The 18872-nt window shown below is 40.1% G+C and overlaps 1 protein-coding gene across 1 annotated transcript in view; it reads right to left on the minus strand.

Annotated features, from left to right (window-relative positions):
- Window positions 1-16105, minus strand: part of MLIP (muscular LMNA interacting protein) — a 99017-nt gene extending 82912 nt beyond the window's left edge. Inside the window, exon 1 of the mRNA XM_064710121.1 lies at window positions 16043-16105. Coding sequence (XP_064566191.1) covers window positions 16043-16105 — 63 coding nt within the window. The remainder of the gene's footprint in view (window positions 1-16042) is intronic.
- Window positions 16106-18872: the final 2767 nt, after the last annotated feature.

Genomic DNA, 18872 nt, shown 5'->3' on the forward strand with positions numbered 1-18872 from the left:
CATGCACAAGGTTCCCTGTAAATATGAGCTAGTGGGTACTTAGAACAAGACTGTGACTACTATAATATTGTATAGAAAAACAAGTCTGTATAAAGATAAGTTTCTACTACAGTGTCATGGATTCTTGGGATAAGAACAAAATTGCCATGAGGCACCTCATGAATTTATCATACAAACAAAAGTGTCAGCTCAAATAACACATAATTATTATGAAACTTGCTGCATCAGGAAGTTCCAGATGCTAAAAAGGAAAACAGATCAAAACCCAAGAAAATACAGTGTACAGATCCACTCACTGACACCAAGCTCAGGGGAACAGGAAGACACAGGAATATCTATTCTTTTCACTAGGCCTTTCTTATGATAAACATGAACCTCAAGTAACAGCTGAGGACAGGACTCTGAGCTAGATGGACTGGATCTCCAATTCAGTCATCCATTCCTGTTTTCTGACCTCATACTGCCAACACTGTTCTTACAGCAGTGAGCCAAGCACGGAACATTATAGTCCTACCTCACTCATACCATTCTTTTCCAGGATGACCAAATGCAGGTTAAGCCTCAGTTTTACACCAGGAAGCACCCAAAGCACAAACAAAAAATGCAAGCCATCACCTTATCTGCCTTCACAATATAACTTCAAAACATTTGTGCTTGGTCCAGTCTTCCATTCCTGACACATTATTTCAGTAGAGATATTTACTGGTGAGGAGAGTTGGTGTTGGAGCCAAACACCTACTTGATATTATCCATTCTGTCATCAACGTGACTCACCAGCAGTGGTCTCATCTTCCACCCTTTCAAGCAAAGCTGAAAAATTGCTAAAAATAGCAGCAGAACTTGACTGCAGAGTGTTTTTCTGGGGAACTCAAATCTTAGCCTGTGACTAATGCTGCTAATTGAAGTTTTACCTCCATCTTTTTGGGGAGAACACAAAGAGTAAGAGACAAGGTTGCTTTTTGCAATGTTTCTTTTTACTCCATTGTCTCTTGTCCCTTATTTTCTATGACAGTGAAACACCAAACCAGGGCTCAAAACTCTCTTCTTAAACCCTGTTTTCTGAAGAATCAAACACATGGGGATTTCCCAATAATATTTTGGAACTCAGTAGTGAGCTATCATTGCAACACAAAATAAGCTCTGACATGTTTATGATTAAAAGTATTTTACATATGACATTCTTTTTCCTTCTATCCAAACATCTCATTTTCCTTCTACTTTTAAATTAGCCATCAAGCTAACTACTGTATTTCAACAGCCACTGCTGCTATGCATTACCAAATATGAACTCTTATGCCAAGCTGAAGGAGACACATATCCTTTATATTAAATACTTTTTGACTGAAAGAATTATGTTAGAGAAGAAAAACTGTCATATTATGCTAATTCAATTTCTTCGGAGCACTTTTAAATCCACTCTACAGAAAAAAAATAATGAAAAATCCAAATAAACACAGGAATAAGTTTTTTTTTTTTTTGCACTAAGTCACTACCATTTCCTTCATCCCATTCTGGTTCAGCGAAAAATTAATTACTATTATTTTCCAGTACACTCAGTGTACATTAGTTATTTTAGAACTGTGTAGAAACAGACACACACACACACACACACCCTAGGACTATTAAATGCTGCTAAGACCAGGAAATAGATACAAGTGTTTTCAAGAAAATCCTTTAAAAAAAAAAGGTTTGTGTGTGTTTGAGGGGTTCCCCTCAAATTTTACCTATTTTATTGCAGCCAAGCCTGTACAGAGAGCCCATAATAACAGGCAGAACAGGGACTCTATCAGGATGCAAGCCAGCTGTCTGAATAAACCTGCATTCTGTGGTGGTAAGCTTTAAAAAAATCTGTAGTGTTTGGGGCCTTGTTGCTGTTTTTTTCAATCAAATCAAAATGGTATATAATCAAAGCTGGCTGTATTTGTAGAAAAGGAGCCACAAGAAGCTGAGCACTGGCAATTAACAGTGCAAGTGCTTTTCCTAAAGGGACACACAGTCAGTGCTTACATTCATCTCAGCATTAGCAGCCAGACACACAGTGCTTACAACAATAATTTTCATGGAGTTATCAAATTTTTCAACTGTAAACTCCATTCCCTATGGATAGTGAATCACAGAAGCAATCCAAACAAAATCAGTGGAGAAGTGCTGCTAATGAAGTGTGTGCACAGATCCACACAAAGTCGTAGCCCTAAGTATTTATCAGAGAGAAACAGGTGCCAACCAGATGCCAAAAAAATAAATAATTTGTCAGAAATTAATAGCACTCAGTCTGTTGCTCCTGAAAGTGACAGAAGACAACCAAAATGAAAATAAAGGAACCCAAACAGAATCTTGTAAGAGCCCACAAACAACAAGGGCAACCACACCACCTAATTTATATTATCTGATATTACTTCAGGCTCCCTAATGCTGAAAAAATACAAGGTTATCTGTAGACTCAAATAAAGAACCAACCATGGGACTGCAGAGCACTGCAAAGCTGTAAAAGGACATTTCTTGTTATCATGCCCAAAGCTGCTGCCAGGCTGGAGCAGAGCCTGTGAGCTGCCTCACATGCCTGGAGTGCAGCGAGCAGGAGCGCCACAAATCCTGTAAACACTTCAGAAAATACAGGAGAGCAAGAGGTCAACCAAAGATGTGACACATTGCCTAGTGCTGTCGAGTGAGAAGGCAGCCATGGCACTGAAAGAGTAGCAGCAAAGGAGGATTGTCTGCAATGCTGGAGAGATATTAACCATAGAAATAATAATAGCAAAATAAGTCAAAAAAAGAGCTGAAGCATTCTCACTTTAAGATATGATGCAAAGTATCACTCCCAGCTTCCTGAGCAGAAATACGTCTTCTAGTTATACAGCAGTTGCAGGATATAAAATCTTCTGTATACCTATCTATATCTATTTCTATAGATCAGCACAAAAACAATTGGTTAAGACCGAGTTACAAGTGCAGTTGAGTGCTTTATATGAAGTGCTGGAGGGAAAGGAGGGAAATCTTGTTTACAGTTCAGCAAGGCTCAGGTATGGAAATCAATGGCAAAACATGTTTGTACAGAAGGAAAAGAGGTTTTTTTCCCTAGTATCAGCATCAACCCACGGGAAAAACTGTGCTGATGAAGCCAGCAAGAAAAATGCAACAAGGTTTTAGTCTCCTTACTGAAATCCTTTATCCTGTAATATGTGAAAAAACACAACTAAACTTTTTCATGAAAGAGGCTTCTAAGCGTCTAGTGGGGAATTAACAGATGTTGGGAGAATCCCTTTACCAATACAAAGGGTTGCTATAAACACATTAGCAGAGGGAATTTCTGCTGTTGAGCCATAACTTAGAAGATATTTACAGGTGTTCTCTCAAGTAATCTGTGCATTCTACACAGTTATTCACCAAAAGTGTGAGGAAACTTAATAGTAGGTACAAATGATGGAATTATTACATTGACAAATAAAATAAAGCTAGTCACACATCAATTATTAAAAGATAAGCTTGCTGAAAATTCAGCCCAACACATCCCCTATTTTTTATTCTTCATCTCTATTCCCACATTTCATGAACTTCTTTCATTCACACATATCTATTTAATTTTCACTCCCACCATCTTGTAGGCTTTTTTTTACTTCACTTTTCAAAAGTAATTACCTTTTTCCCTTTTCTTTCGATTCTCCCATTTCAGGGAGAATTACTTTTATTACTTATTTCCCACCTTCTTTTAATAATTTTTAGGACTCCCTGCCTCTCCTGTCTTATTATCAGCTTTCTTCTCAAGTTTTGTCGAATTGGTGTGTATTACAACCATGTCTATGGGGTGCAGTACTAAAAAGGTTTGTGGTGCATGCCACATTTTGCCACAGCACCAGTGAGTGCAGAGAGCCCCCCAGATTCACCCCACTTCTTCCTTCACCAGTACTTTCCCCTGCAGCACTGATTTTACTGGCATATGCAGCAAAGAGTAAAATGCTTTTGTTAAGTCCCATTGCTTCAGGGAACAATGAAGTGCTGAAGATCCCCACCAAAACAAATTTAGCAACTCAAAATAGCACTTATGCTTCTCTCAGGTTCAACTTTTCAGTCCCTACTCCTCCTCCATTCAGTGCCCATCCCTCTTCCACACCTGTAAACTCACATGTGCCTAAATATGGGGATAAAGCATCCTTAGGCACCCAGGCTACCACTGCTGCTTATGCAGAGCTGTCACTGCCTTGGCTCAGCTCAGCATCCACCTGGGTGCTCATCTCACACCAAATCCAGACTGGGGTTTGTTACTCAGGTGCCCCAGACCACATCTCCTGACAGGCAGCAGCCATGCTCAGGAAAATCCACATTACAAAACCCAGCACCAGAGATGCTCCTGACAGGGGAATGCTGCTGCTCAGCTGGGGGAGGACAGGCAGGGATGACACATCAAAATAACAGCCAAAAATGTGAAATAAGGAGGTGATAACATAATAAAACAAATTTGAAAAGTAACTGGCTGGTGCAAATAAACTTCACTGAGATATAATTCATTGACCTATTTTTAAAGTTAAAAAGAGCCTTGTGTGGGTAAATGGTCCCAAACAGCTTGAGTATTTGCCATTCCAAATAATACCTAGCCAGTCACTTCAGTGGAATTCTAAATAACTGATTTCAGCACACAGCTAATAGACATAAATGTACTTTCTGATTATTTTTCTCAGATATGTTCATTCCTCTGAAATGAAAGTAACAGCACAGAAAACATTTTAAACTAATTATATCATTATGGTTTTAAAACTTCATTAAAACTGCTTTATAACATGCCTCATTTTCTAGCACAAAAACATTTTAAATTATAGAAATAACTTTCTGTTCATGAAATCTACATATTTTTAATTACACATATTTAATTAGAGAACCATTTGTTGAATTCAAGAATATAACAGTTTGGGATGTTTATTCATGCATCAGATGGGAAGAAATAAGTTGGTCATAGTCTTCTGAAATTGCTTCAAGATCACTTGAATTTATGCCTTTTCTACATATTCAATAGCAGCTTAAAGCAAACATCTTAACTAGAAAGACATTTGCAAAGAACTTATATGAAGAATTTAGTATATAAGTGTTCTGCAGATGAGTAGTTATTGGCAACTCCTAACCTTGAGCTAAAGGCCCTGATGTAGATGATTCATGAGTGAAATTGCAACATGCATCACAGAAAATCACAATGTTAGTAATGCTAATGATGATGCAAATATTATTAATATTTATGCAATGATTTTGATTCTTCACTGGTTTCCAAAGCAATCATTTGGAATTCAAATATTATCTGATTCCTTTTATGTTCACTAAGCTGCAGTACTCAAATCCCTCTCACAATTTCCTCCACTTCCCAGATAAAAAAAGAATATTTGGCAGGGATACTTCCAGAATGGCCTGATTCTCTCAGAGCAGGGACAGTCACACTCTGAACAAGTTCTGGTCTCTTCTTTCGAGAGGAAAAGCTGGTGCACTGAACTCAGAAACATCCAGTAATGCTAAAAATACCTTTGCATTCTGCTTCAAAAGTGAAAGCTGGTTTTACAAAACAGCTTATCAACTCCCTTCACACTTTATGCTGAAAATTCTGTCCCACACCTGCAAATACAAAAGCACTGCTCTTCATTGTTTGGCATCTGTTCTACTGCAGGGCAGTGTTTCATACATGCTACAGATCATCACTTTACATAGCATGTAGTCTATTTGTATGAGAAATAGTAATAAAAACAGAACAAAAGAACATTAATTAGAAAATTCTAATTAATATACCATTTCACAGACAAATAATATTTTACAGGAAATCTACAATACACTGTAAATATAACAGTATATAAGTACTTCTGTCCTTAATAGAGTTTCCTATCAAGAAACTCCAGCATAGGAACAGCAAAGAGATTCCTGTAGAATACTGGGGTCAATTATTATTTCAAATAATTTGAATTTGGAGGAATATGTAATAACATAGAAATTGCTACACCAGAGGATATTCTGAAAATCAGCATGTGTCAAAGCATATCCTATTTCTGCAAAGCCTAATCTCAATCTCACACCCCTCCCAAGACATACACTGCCCAGAGCATCATGAAAATTATTTCTGTACTTTTACATGACACTCCTATCTGCAGTACTTGAGCAATTCATAGAGGCAGTGCTCCTAGAAGTCATGCAGTCTGATCATTAACACTTCTTAAAAATGACTAATATCTACAAATTTAGCTGATTTTAAGAAACTGGTTTAAATTGTCCCTAATAATTTGGAGAGTGCTATCCACACACTTGCTGCCAGGGGATAATTTCTGAGAGCACTTTGCAGTATGCAGAACCATTTTCTGGACACATCCCTTTGATTGTCATTATGTGGAAGGGTGAAAATTACAACTTTCCCTTTCTTTAGACATCTCAACCATTTGACTTAGATTTTCTATATATGTCAAGAAGCACATTCTGAAAAAATGCAAAAAATATTCAGTTGGAAAGAGAAGGATCAAATACTAGGTTTTATTTTACAGCATTTTAGTTACAATACCACTGTGGGTAACTACTCTCTTTCAGATCCCATTGTATCCTGATGTAGCTGGTCATGGTGATTCCTAAGCAAAATCACCACTGGAGAACAAAGAAATAGCCCGTAATCCTGTTATAGACACTTTTATCATAACACTTATGAATAAAACAAAGCAAATGAAAAAAAGTGAAAATTAAATTTGCTCTGATAATCAATTTTCCCAAACTTTAAAGTGCTCTGGAGCCTCTGAAAGCCCCAGGCAATCCATCACACAATGCAGCACTGTGTCACCACAAGTCATAGGCAAGGTTGGAGGTGCACAGCCCTGACTTCTTCTTTTAAGACTTAGAAACTGGGAAGGAGCTGAAAACCACTACATGAATCATTTATCATTATAATCCTTCAGCACATACACTTTATTTCTCAGAAAAAGACACTGTAAACTAGAATATATTGTTATTAAGAATAAAATGAAATGAAAAAAAGGAAATCTTTCTTGTTAGATTTAGCTACTTCTCTCCCAAAAAAAAAAACCACCTGACATTTTCTTTGGATTTTTTAAAATATGTAAATATCAGTGTCAATTCACCTAAAAGATTGTTAATGAGATTGCTGTAAGGAAAGCTGATGTATTTTTAACTGAGATCTGTTCTGTCACATTAGTGAAAACATGATCTATAAAAGAAAAGTAGAGAGAAAGAGAAATCATGCCCTTTCCTCTGCTGGAATTTCAAATACAGATACTTTGCATTTTGCTTTTGTTGTCTCAGACTTAAAGAACTGAGTTTTGGCTCAGGAGCTTTGCTAAGAATTACTCTTTGTTTGATTATCACTTAACAAAGTTGATGTTTCGGGTTTGATCTGGATTTGTTTCAAAGTGTATTTACTAAAAAAGTATATTAAACCATTTAATTCTTGCTTGAGGCTGAGAAATCTAATGATGTTTTTCAAACATTCTTTTTATCATCACCAACAGGTGTATTTCCAAGGAGTAAAATGGTGATAAATGTACTGTCAGTAACATTTTATGAGATGCATGGAGTTTCTATAACAACAATTTAAAATCTATTCAACATGGGAACAACTTTTGATGGCTCTTCCCTGAATCTTCAGTTTTAAATGTTTAAAGCAAATCCATTGGTTCATTTCACATCATTTAAAAACATAACATTTATAAAACACTATAATTTTCCCATGTTTGGTTTCCAAATGTTCTTCAAGAACAAGAAACATGAAACAGCAAAGAGAGAATGGCAATGATTCACTTTTTGTCTCATAGAAAAAAATGTGAAATTGCTTTAGGGATTTCTGTCAGTTCTGGGGTATGAATACATTCATTCGTGTACAATTCAAGACAGGAAAAGCTTCAACCAGTTACTTTCTACTTTTGAGAACCCTGAACAAATTAAAAGTGGTTGAGCTAAATTAATTTTTCACCGACATTCAGGCATTCAGCAAATTTGCTTTTATCCTTTTTCCTCAAGAATGGATCTTTGTTACCAGGAAGGTACTAGTGTAGTAAAATTTTCATCAGAAATTATTTTGCAATATGTACTACAGGTCACAATCAGTTCTTTCAAAAAAGGTAACAGTTAACTCTCAAAAATGAAGTATTAAATGCAGAGAGGTTTCCTGCAGGACCTTCATGTTCAGTCAAGAGCTGAAGCTCTGCTCCCTTGGCACAGAGAACTTAGGGGTTAGGGTAGGGCTTCCCTCTGAAGGAGAAGCCACAGGAAGGAAAGGGTTTGGTGGTCCTAGAAATTAAGGAGCAGCAGGAATTGCTGCATTTTCTATCCTGGCAGGAAGTGGCAGGTACTCAGCAGCACCTCATCATCCCTGGGGCACAAACTCATTCCACACAGTTTGTGTTTCTTCAGCCTGCCTTTGCTAACCTCAGTGCAGCAGACCACATGCTTAAAAAGTGAAATATAGGCTACCCTCCAGCTTCTCCTCGTCCAGTGGAATCATCTTCTCAAGGAGAGATGAAAATAAGCAACCGTCACTTGAGGGAGGCTTGATGCCTCACTTAATGGGACTGGAGAAGCAGGCCATACTGAGGTAGGGCAGCACTTTTCTGGGATAAACATCCTTGTTCTGGTTTCTGGAGATAAGCAAGCACAGCACAGCACAAGTACTGGAATGAGGTCTAGAAGCAGGAATGGGCTGCCAACAAAAGGCCAACCCAGGAGAGGGGGACCAAGACCACCAAAGATTCCCAATGCCCTCCAATCTGTTTCCAGAAGGATCTAGAAGAATGAACTGCATATGGCAACTAATTTGCACAGAAAGGGAGACACTTAGCTCCAGAACAGGCAAAAAGTATCAATAAAAACGTAACCCCACAAAACCTAGGCACACATGTGATCCAGGACCCTGGGCACCCATCAGCAGGACTGATGCTGGAGCCAGGACTGGCGATCTTTCTTTCTTCTTTCTCCCTCTCTTCTTACTCCTTACTCAAAATCCACTGCAGCGTATTTATATCATAAGGGACTAACACTCCAGTTGCCATGTGTATCATTTACTAATAAAACTTTGCAAATTTTTGTAGACCCTCTGACTTTTGTTGCTCCTTTTTGACCACAGGCACCTATGAATCCTGGGTGCCCCCTCCCCTTAGGGAGGAATGTGGGACACCACATGCATGTTGTCCTCCAAGCCCAGCTTCATTAACATCTGCCTTTGTTATCCCTTTCATTAACCGTTCCTCTCTTTTAATTCTGTACATTGTCAAGTAGTTTGTGCTGGTTTCAGCTGGGATACAGGTCTTAGTAACACACTGGTGTTTCAGTGTTTCCTAACTAGTGTTTACTCTAAATCAAGGACTTCTCAGTTTCCCTTGCTTGCCAGGGAGCAGGTACACGAGAGCTGACCTGAACCAGGCAAAGCTATGAGCCATACCATGGAACACCATGCCCAGTATATGAACTGGGAGGAGCTGGTCAGGTGAAGCTGATTGCTGGTCAGATACAGGCTGGGCATTGGTCAGCAGCTGATGAGCAATTGTATTGTGTATAAAAGCTTTGTTAGCTTTTATTCCTCTCTATTTCTCTGTTTCATTATTGTCATTATAATTACAATTATTGTTTCATTTTGTTTCCATTACTAAACTTGTTAAATAAACTTGTTAAACTTGTATTAAATAGATAAAAACTGGTTTTATCTCAGCCCACAAGTTCTACAGTTTTTTTATTCTCCTCTACAATGTGGGGTGGGAAAGGGGCAGGAGTGTGCAACTGTGTGGTACTTAATTGCTGTCTGGGGTTAAACCACAAAAATCTCTGTTTTCAGGAAGTCATACAAAAGCAAAAGATTTAATGCTGCCACTGTATTATTGAGTGCTTTCAGAATTCAAAGAAGAGTGAATTGAAAACATCAGGCTTAAAATGTCGGAATGTCATTAAGGATGCCTTAATGACAAGCCCAGTCTCATTGTGTATCCATACTTAATGTGTGAGGAGATTTGCAGATGGGAAAAGCTATAAGCATGTTTCATAACAAATGCTGTAGTATAGTTCAAAATTAAATTAATGTTTGGAAGGCACCTCGAAAAAATTATCCACTCCAGCATATGGATTCAACTTCAGACTACTGCCAAAGTAAGGCCATGATTTCATATGGTTAAGTCCTGAAAACTTGCCAGAGTGGATAGTCCAAAAATTCCCTGGTTGTTCCAGTGCTGCACTATACTTCTAATGAAGGAGCTTTTCCTAGAATTCATTCTGAATTTCAGTGTGAGCAGCAGCAGTGAACATCTTCACAAGTATCACCCATAACTCAGATGTTCCTGAGGAAAATCTTTGTAAGAAATTGGTTTTTTCTAAATAACAGTCTCCATAGCCAAACTTATTTCTGGAAATGGTCTCTCACTTATTATAACACTCAGGTTATACCTGAGTATCACTCAGGGAAGTCTCAAAAAATACCACAGAAAAAGATTTATATTTAACTGATTTCAAGACAGTTTCATGTCTAGAACTGTTTCCCAGAACTGCTTTAATTACTCAACACAGGCTGTCTCTCCATATTAACACTGAGGCATTTGCTATGAGGCATTTTCTTGCTGCCTCATCCAAAATTCAATCACTTGAATTGCCCTGCGTGACTTTGTGACAGCAATTGATGCAACTGTTACAGGGGTTCCTATCTTTCCTCACCCCAAAACATTTAAATAGGAAATTGCTACTTGTTCATGAAAAGCCTCTTTTACCACAACATTCAAGACCCCACAGGAATCTGCTGCACTCCTCTTCTGAACCCCTGTGTGATATTGTATGGTATTGTTTCACATAACCTCCAACCAAAGCCTGCCTCAAATGCTCCAGCAGTGCCTCTCTAAGACTGGCATCAGCCTAAAGAAAAGCCCCCTCTTGCCTCATGGCATTTCTGTTCCGTGACAGGATTAGAAAGAAGGGCAGACCAAGATTCAGCACTTCCCACTTTCTTTTGTCCTGTTTAATGTCACATCAACAGTGCTAAAAATACGCTGCTACGTGTAGGCTCCAATTAATTCCCTCCTCCTCCTCCTTCTGGGCGATTGCTTGCTGAAGTAACCCATGCCTGCACACAGGCAGGAATGCAGCTCTAGGTATGCAGGAGGAAATGCTGCTCTGGTTGGAGCTCTGCCTTGCTCACTTTCCTACACCTGTACAGCAGGTGTGGAAGGTCCAATTGCCACCATGTTAGATCTTATTGCTGTAGCAACTGCAAAGCCTCAGTCCTGATCTACAAAGCTCTAGGTTATTTGAAAGTTGATCTTCTGAAGCAACCCTTTCTGCAAGAGCTGCTGTAATTTAGGACAAAGTAACACAAAAAATCTTAAGTGTGTCAACTCAGCCACCTGAATTCAGCTGCGTGACAAAATCTCCCAGAGGAGGTCGCATACACCCTCCACAGCAAGAACCAAAACCTTCCTCTTAGAGAAACAGGAATAATTTAAATATGTATTCATATAAAGCCTTCTCTGACCCGATACTTTTGTGTTTATTTAATTTTATGCCATGAAATAAGCATGATACTCCAACTTCAGCACCAAATTATCAAACTACCCTTTGCTCCTCAGCCATGGAGATTTCTGCTGTGCCAAAGAAGATCCCATTGTCCAGGTGGGACAAACACTCACTCTTCCCTCGGCTCCTCCTCCCTCCTTGTGGCGTCCCATGGAGCCTTAGCACACCTCTGGCCACAGCACACCTGCCTGCTGCACAGCCAGGGAGCGCAGCAGAGACTGCCCATGGGGCCTGCTCCTGGAAAAGAAGTGACTCCAGCAGCCCTGGAGCAGTGCTGCCATCCCTGACATCAGGAGCACTGCTGCCATCCCTGACCCTGCAGCCCAGGAGCAGTGCTGCCATCCCTGACCCCAGGAGTGCTGCCATCCCTGACCGCAGGAGTGCCACCATCTCTGACCCCAGGAGTGCTGCCATCCCTGACCCCAGCCCTCATGGCACTGAGGGTGGCCTGGCAGAAGGGTTTCTTTCCACTGAGGCACCGCTGTACTCAGCGCTTCCTGCCCTGCCAATCCCACCAGCCTCCACCCAGCTCCCTTATCTGCTGCTTTTCAAACAACCCTTCCCCATCTCACACTCGCTTCTCACCTGCTTTACAGTCGTTAAATCAACAACAAAACCTGCAAGCAGGACCTGCCATCACCTCATTAGTCACCATCCTCATTCTGCCTGGGCTCCCTGAGGCGGCACCCTTCAGGAAACAGGCTGCCTTCTTCAAGGAATCTCTACTTCCCACACTTGCCATGGAGAAGGCCTGATATTGACAGGACTTCTGATATTGCTACCAGAGTACGAAGATGAACCACTGCTTCACTTGCGCTGGTTTGATCCAAATGGCCCTGCTCTGTAAAGCTGTATCCACATACTGTTTGTGAAAAGCAAAGCTAATTCTCTGAATGAAGTCCTGCAACTCTATCATTCAAAACCTAACCTTTTAAGGAGTGCATGGCATCCTTTCTGATTCACATATCCATTTGATTGATCTATTTTCTCTATAGAACTGTATTTTCTCTATAGAACAACTGTTCTTTGTTGCTACTCCATGTAAGAAGAAAGTAAAGAAAAACCCTTAATATGCAAACTAAAGTACAAAGACTAAATGTTCCCCGTTAAATATACCAAACTAAACATTTTAAATGCAATACTGCTGTTTTTCATGGGGAGAGAAGAGATCAAATAGGAAAGAGACAAGTGTTAAATATAATTAAAATATATTCAAATAAGGCAATATGCATTAAAGGATGAGGACTTCAGAATGAAAACAGAGTATTTTGAGGTGAGCCGTTGTTTCACTAGGGAAACTTTGGAATTATTGGGTCCTTCTGAGCTATCAAAGCTCTGAAAAGGGCACATATGTCCATCTACTTAGTCCAGTCTATTTTATATTGAGTCATTCTATTTTCCCTTCACAAAATGGGCCCTCCATTATCTTCCATTCTCACAGTCAGCTCCACACAAAGACTTTTAGACTCTCTCATCCTGGCTGCTGAGTCTTCCTCCAGGAAGCAAGGATAAGAATTCTTTAACAATAAATTTCACAAATATTACGTGAAATAGCCTGAAGTGGTAGAGAATTTTATAGTATTTATCTCATGCACAGTAAGCAGTGAATGTAAAGGTACACTACCACTTCATAAAACTGTCTGTGATGCTGTCTTCTGTGTTAGACTCTGAGCACGGACTGGTCGCTGTTTGATTGACATGCTACAGAGTATTTTCAGGATGACATAGACTTTGTTCTTTTGAAAATAGCTAGAAAGTATTTGTAACAAGGCATACAAACCAACGATTGGTCTTACACACACAAATATATACAGGTCATAGAACTACCACATTACAGAAATAACAGATGTGGTGGGCTAGCTCACATGGCTATAGTGCTGCAAGGGACACAGGCTCTTCAGAAAGGCAGGGAAAAGAAGACAAGCTCTGTGTGAAGCAGCAGCTAAAATGTGGAGAACGTTTGTACAGGTTGAACAACAGGGCTGGGTGAGTGCTTGTGGGTCAGGATCAGAGGAGAGGTCAGTGAGGGTGGCATCACAGTGGGACTGGGCTACAGACAGCATGGAAGGGATGAGGAAGTGGAGAGTGCTCCTCACAATTTCTTTAAACAACTCAAGAAAGTATCTGGACTGCACACCTGGTTTTTTGGGTTTTTTCACATGAGACTTAAGCTTTTGTGACACCTGCAGAGAACAAAATGGTATTATGGCACCTCACAAGCAATGCAGACAATTTCTACAGGGCATCAAGGACTGCTACTTGATGTGGGCACAGGAGGGGCCAAGCAGTGTCACACCCAGCTGGATCTGTTATTCACAAACCAGGAAGAAGTGGTTGTGGATGTGTATACTCAGTGGCAGGCTGGGCTGTAGTGACTGTGAAAGAGTGAGGCCTAAGACCTTGCGGGGAACTGAGGAAGACAAGTACCAAAACACACACCCTGGGCTTTAGGAAAACTGACTTCAGCCTATCCAGGAGATAGATGGTAAGCGGGATACTGTAGAAGGCAGCTTGGAAACACAGGGAATTTGGGAAAGCTATCATGTCCTTGAAAACAACCTCTTACACATGCAAGGCTGTTCATGATTCAGGAATACAAGCAGACTTATCAGGACACCAGTGGGGCAACTGAGGTGAAGTGCAAAAAGGCAGCACAGGAGTTGGAAGCAGAGCATGGAACAGTGTATGTATTTGCTCTACTGAAGTTAAATATGTGAACAGGCATCCACCAGAGCATGTACAAATAGTATCTGTACCACAGATTGACACTGCACCCATGCAGTCAGTTGACCTGACCAGCATGTAACTAAGAGTAAAGAGCAGAATCAATAAAAATCCAGGAGATGCAAAACTAGGGAAAAAATGTGGGGGCAAAGGGAAATCAATCTAGCAAACAGAACGAAAGGCATTGAGACTGAACAGGGAGAGGCAGTTTGAGGTGGGAAGTAGAGGAGGCTGGGGCTCAGCTGGAAGGGGACAGGGAAGGGGCTGGGAGGACAGAGCAGAGGCATTCCCTCCACTGTCAACAGCGTGCTGCGAAACCCCCTGAGCCAAGGCAGCTCTATCCCCTCGCTGAGCACCCACAGGAGCGTGACCTGCCACTGCTCAGGGACACGCTCAGCTCAACGTGCTGGGAGGATTGAGTCTGGAAATTACTGAACAGAGTGTGACCTGACATGGGCGTGAGCACGGCTCCCAGCAGCGGCGGCCCTGCTTGCTCCAGTTTGCTCTTCTTAAAATTAGTAAATGATGCACACAAAGAAGGTCAACAGCAGATCATTAGTGTTCCAAATGAAGCACTCTGCATTCTGGAAAAGCCTTACTTAAGGTTGGCAGCTCAATTCTTTGTGCATGAGGATATGGTCTGCAATTAGATAACCATACAGGCTGATTAAATTGCTATGTATTTTCTCTTTGCATGAGCTAGAACAAAATGTCAAAGGTTTCCTTCAAAACCTTCCTTAAAGATCAAGTGGATTTTATACTTGTTTTTAATTTTGATGTTTTCCTTATATTTTATATATCAGCCACAAATTGAAAATTCGGGCACTGTCTAAAGAATTAATTCATTGATTAATGAGAAAATGAACAATTAAAACAATAAATAATATTCCCATTAGAACTTAAGCAATGAAGCTTTAGCAATGCTCTTTCAGATATTACTCTTTAGATAAATAGTGTTTTTTTAAAGAAAAGGTACTATAAGACCAGGTCATTACTTTCAGTTTTAGTGCTTTTCTTATTTCCTTATTTCCTAATGCACTTGCCTTGGTGAAGTGGTATGGAAAACTGTTAACTAACACACAAGCTTGCCAAAACTAATTTAACTGAGGCTGGTAGAGGCCAACATTGTGATTAAACAGGAGTAAAGGTTGGCCCACTAAGAAACCAAATCAATGCAATACCACCATTTAAGTGCTAAAAAATTCAGTGCTAATTTGTTTCTTAGCAGGAGTGATGACCACTTTTCTTCAAAGCTTTGCAAAGCCAAGAATAAACTGCCCTTTTTGTGATATCAAGGAAAAAACTCATTAATGCAAGGCAAATTACAAATTGCATTGCAAGCCTCAGCTAATTAGGAATAAGCTGTGTTTTGACTGTTTTCACTTTCTCTTAATATGTTTTGGTCACACCTTTTTTCAGTAAGTTTCAGATTCATTCCAGACACAAGTAATTTCTTCTGCCATTTACTGATCTAAAGTTATGGAACATAATGTACAAAGATATAGTCCCTTAAGAAAAAGACAAGAAAATCAATGATATTAGCTATCAGTTTCGGTTATGATAACAAAGTTTAACCACATTTCAGTTTTGGCATTTCACATGCACACAAAATGAATTCACAAATTTCCATAATTTCCACAGAAATGCACTGTCATAATTAATTTAATATACATGAATGAAGTTTTAATCTTCAAGGTCAGTGGTTAAAGGAAGACAGGAAATACTCCTATATAGTACTATGGATTATTTATTTTCCTGCTTATAATTAGATTTTAAAAAATTTAAAATATCAACATTTCTCAACATATCTTACCATTTGCTTTTCCTCTAAAGCTTCTCTTCCTGAGGCTTTGCTTTCATGTTTTCCTAACTCCATTTCCCAGAGGAATAAAACCACCTAATATCCTGAGCAGAAGTGATTCAACCTGACTACATGTTAGATATCCCTGCACTTTTGGAGTCAGGACAGAAAAGTATCAGGAGCACCGTGGTGATTTCTGGTCAGCGTGTGTTTCCATTTATAGCCATCAAAAATCCACAAATAGAAGTGTGGAGAGAGGGCAGACAGCTGCCTCTGATAACAATAAACATTGGGCTGGTATCACAGCAGATTGTTCAGGATGGATTTTGGTTACCAGCCCCATTCACTCTCTCCTTTTTCCTCTCTATCCCAAAAGCTCATACCAAAAAAGTCCATGAAAATTAATAGCTATGTCTCAGTAGCACTACCTTGAGTTCACAGAGCAAGCAAAATAATGAGTATAATTCACATGTGCTATGCTAAGACAAAAGCATCCAGAAAAGCACTTTAAAACAGTGTTTCACAATAACTATTGGTCTTTCCCTGTTGAGTGTTTGGGACTGAGCTATCCCCACATTCCCTCAAGCACAGACTACTCTCCTATCCTAATATCAGAGTGACATCTTGCACTTTTGAAATGCAAAATCAGGCATTGTGAAGAAATGACCAGTGAACAAGTAGCATGGAGCCGACAGCCACACGAGGGTGGCTGTGCAGTTTGTAACTTGACTGTTGAAGAATAACCTGGCTCTGGTTCACAGTGACAAAGTCAGGAGGCCAATATTAGAAACTGCAGGGCTGGAGGAATCTCTCAGCAGCTCTGCTGAGGATGCCAAGGTTTACAACACACCCCTCTGTTGCCACATCAGCTGGGCTCGCATTGTCTAAGGTGTGATTCACACACAAGCCTGGTTCTGCATGTACCTGCAAGGGAAGGGGAAGCATGGAGACACAGAGTAACACAGAAAATGTTTCCTACTCTTAAAGAAGAATGTGCTCTCTGGTAATCTGTGGTTCGTTAGACATGCTCTAAAGCTGGCTGTGTAAGCATCTCACTAAATCCCCAGTAAACACACATCCTTTCCACCTCTTCCTGTCAACACACTGGTAAAAGGAGACTCTCATAAAATAGATAAATAGGCAGATAGGATAAATTAATAAATAAATATTGAAACATTTTTCATCTATAATTTTTCAAGAGCCCTAACTAGGCACACTTCTTTCTGCATGTTTCTTTAGAGACACAATACTCACATGATCTTTAGAGCCTTGAATAGGAAGAAAAGGTAGCCAGTCGTCTCCCAGCAGTCTTTATACCTTATATATGAAAAGCTGCTAAAACCTTAGACTGCTCCTGTTCTGAAACATTCTTCAGAACAAAAAGTTACTTCAGTGACAATTGTTTTCTTTAGCCTTTATTTTACCTGTGTTTTCAGAAGTATAAGACAGCCATCAGAAGAGTAAATATGGCAAGGCAAATGCAAAGAACCAGTCAAATCTGCAAGGGCTGCTGCAGCAGAGGGAAAAAATATGAGCTTGATGTCATGAAGTAAAAATACACCCCACTGTGTCTCCTGGAAATACTAGAACAAAAGGAGCAAGAGTAAGTGACATAATACCCAGAGGAGAGCTGCAGTTCTCCACTCTTCAGTGGGAAGGCAAACAGTAATAAGAAGTTCATATCTCCATAATCTTTTTGTGAGGCTGAGACTTATCCCTGTGACAAGGGACTTCATAATGGCTTTGCACCACTTAAAGTCCTCAAAGGAGGTCTTTAGTGGGCTCCAAACAGCAGCTTGCACTGTGCTGCTGCTTACATTACTGACCATTCCTGCAGTGCAGGTGAAGAACCTGAAGCCCCTCCAGCCCCCTGAATCTTCATTTGCAATGAAGTCCATTTGCAATGGTTTTAATTGACAGAGAAGGACAGGAGCAGCTCAGGTGGGCACATTCAGCTGTGTGGCTCGGTGCCCTCCCAGCCCTGTCCCTCTGGCAGCTGGGACACCCTGGGTGTCAGCAGGCTTGCAAACAGCAGCTCCCAGGGGAGTCACTTCCTCCTTGGGCTGGGGAACAGATATCCATCCATGCTGGTAAGAGAGCAGGCTCTCAGTGGTGAAGAAACCAGCAATGCAGGACTCAAGAGGTATACAGGCAAGCAATGGCAGACTTTTATCTGCTGTTTATGTTGCATGTAACTTAGCATTCATCCTAACTACCCAAGAACTTAATATTCAAATATGTTTATAGGCTTTACTTGCATGGTCCAACACTGTTTTCATGTGTCAGCTCACCCTTTGATATTGAAAACAATCGCTACAGAAAGACACAAGGAATTGATTATGGCGTGAACTGTACTCAATAATTTTAACATAAGATAGTGGTGAGAGTATGTCATTTCACAAGTAGGTTTCCCATTAACATTCTTGTAACAGCATCCAAAGCATTCACTTGAGAATCTCCACTTCTCATGAATGGAAATTCATATTCTGGATGCATCATGCTGCTGCCTGTGCAACTGCAAGGCACTTGGAGCAAACTGCATTGGAGATGGGAACATGAAAAAAAGGCTATGAATGCAAGGGAATATGACACCAAACTTCATGCCCTCACACTAAAATCAAGGAGCCCAGGAAACAGTGGATGCAGAGATCTTCTGTAGCCCAAATGCTATTATATAAGGACCCTGGAGATAGCACAGAAAAGCTGACATCACCTTATTACCTACCACACCTTGCTCAGCATCGCATTTCCTCACCAAACCTGAGGAAAGACCATGGTTTTATACAATCATGATAGTACATTTCTTATTCCTACAGAGAAATAATGGTTATTCTACTCCAAG

The sequence above is a fragment of the Zonotrichia leucophrys genome, chromosome 3, assembly GCF_028769735.1.
Source record: "Zonotrichia leucophrys gambelii isolate GWCS_2022_RI chromosome 3, RI_Zleu_2.0, whole genome shotgun sequence".
NCBI classification, from domain to species: domain Eukaryota; kingdom Metazoa; phylum Chordata; class Aves; order Passeriformes; family Passerellidae; genus Zonotrichia; species Zonotrichia leucophrys.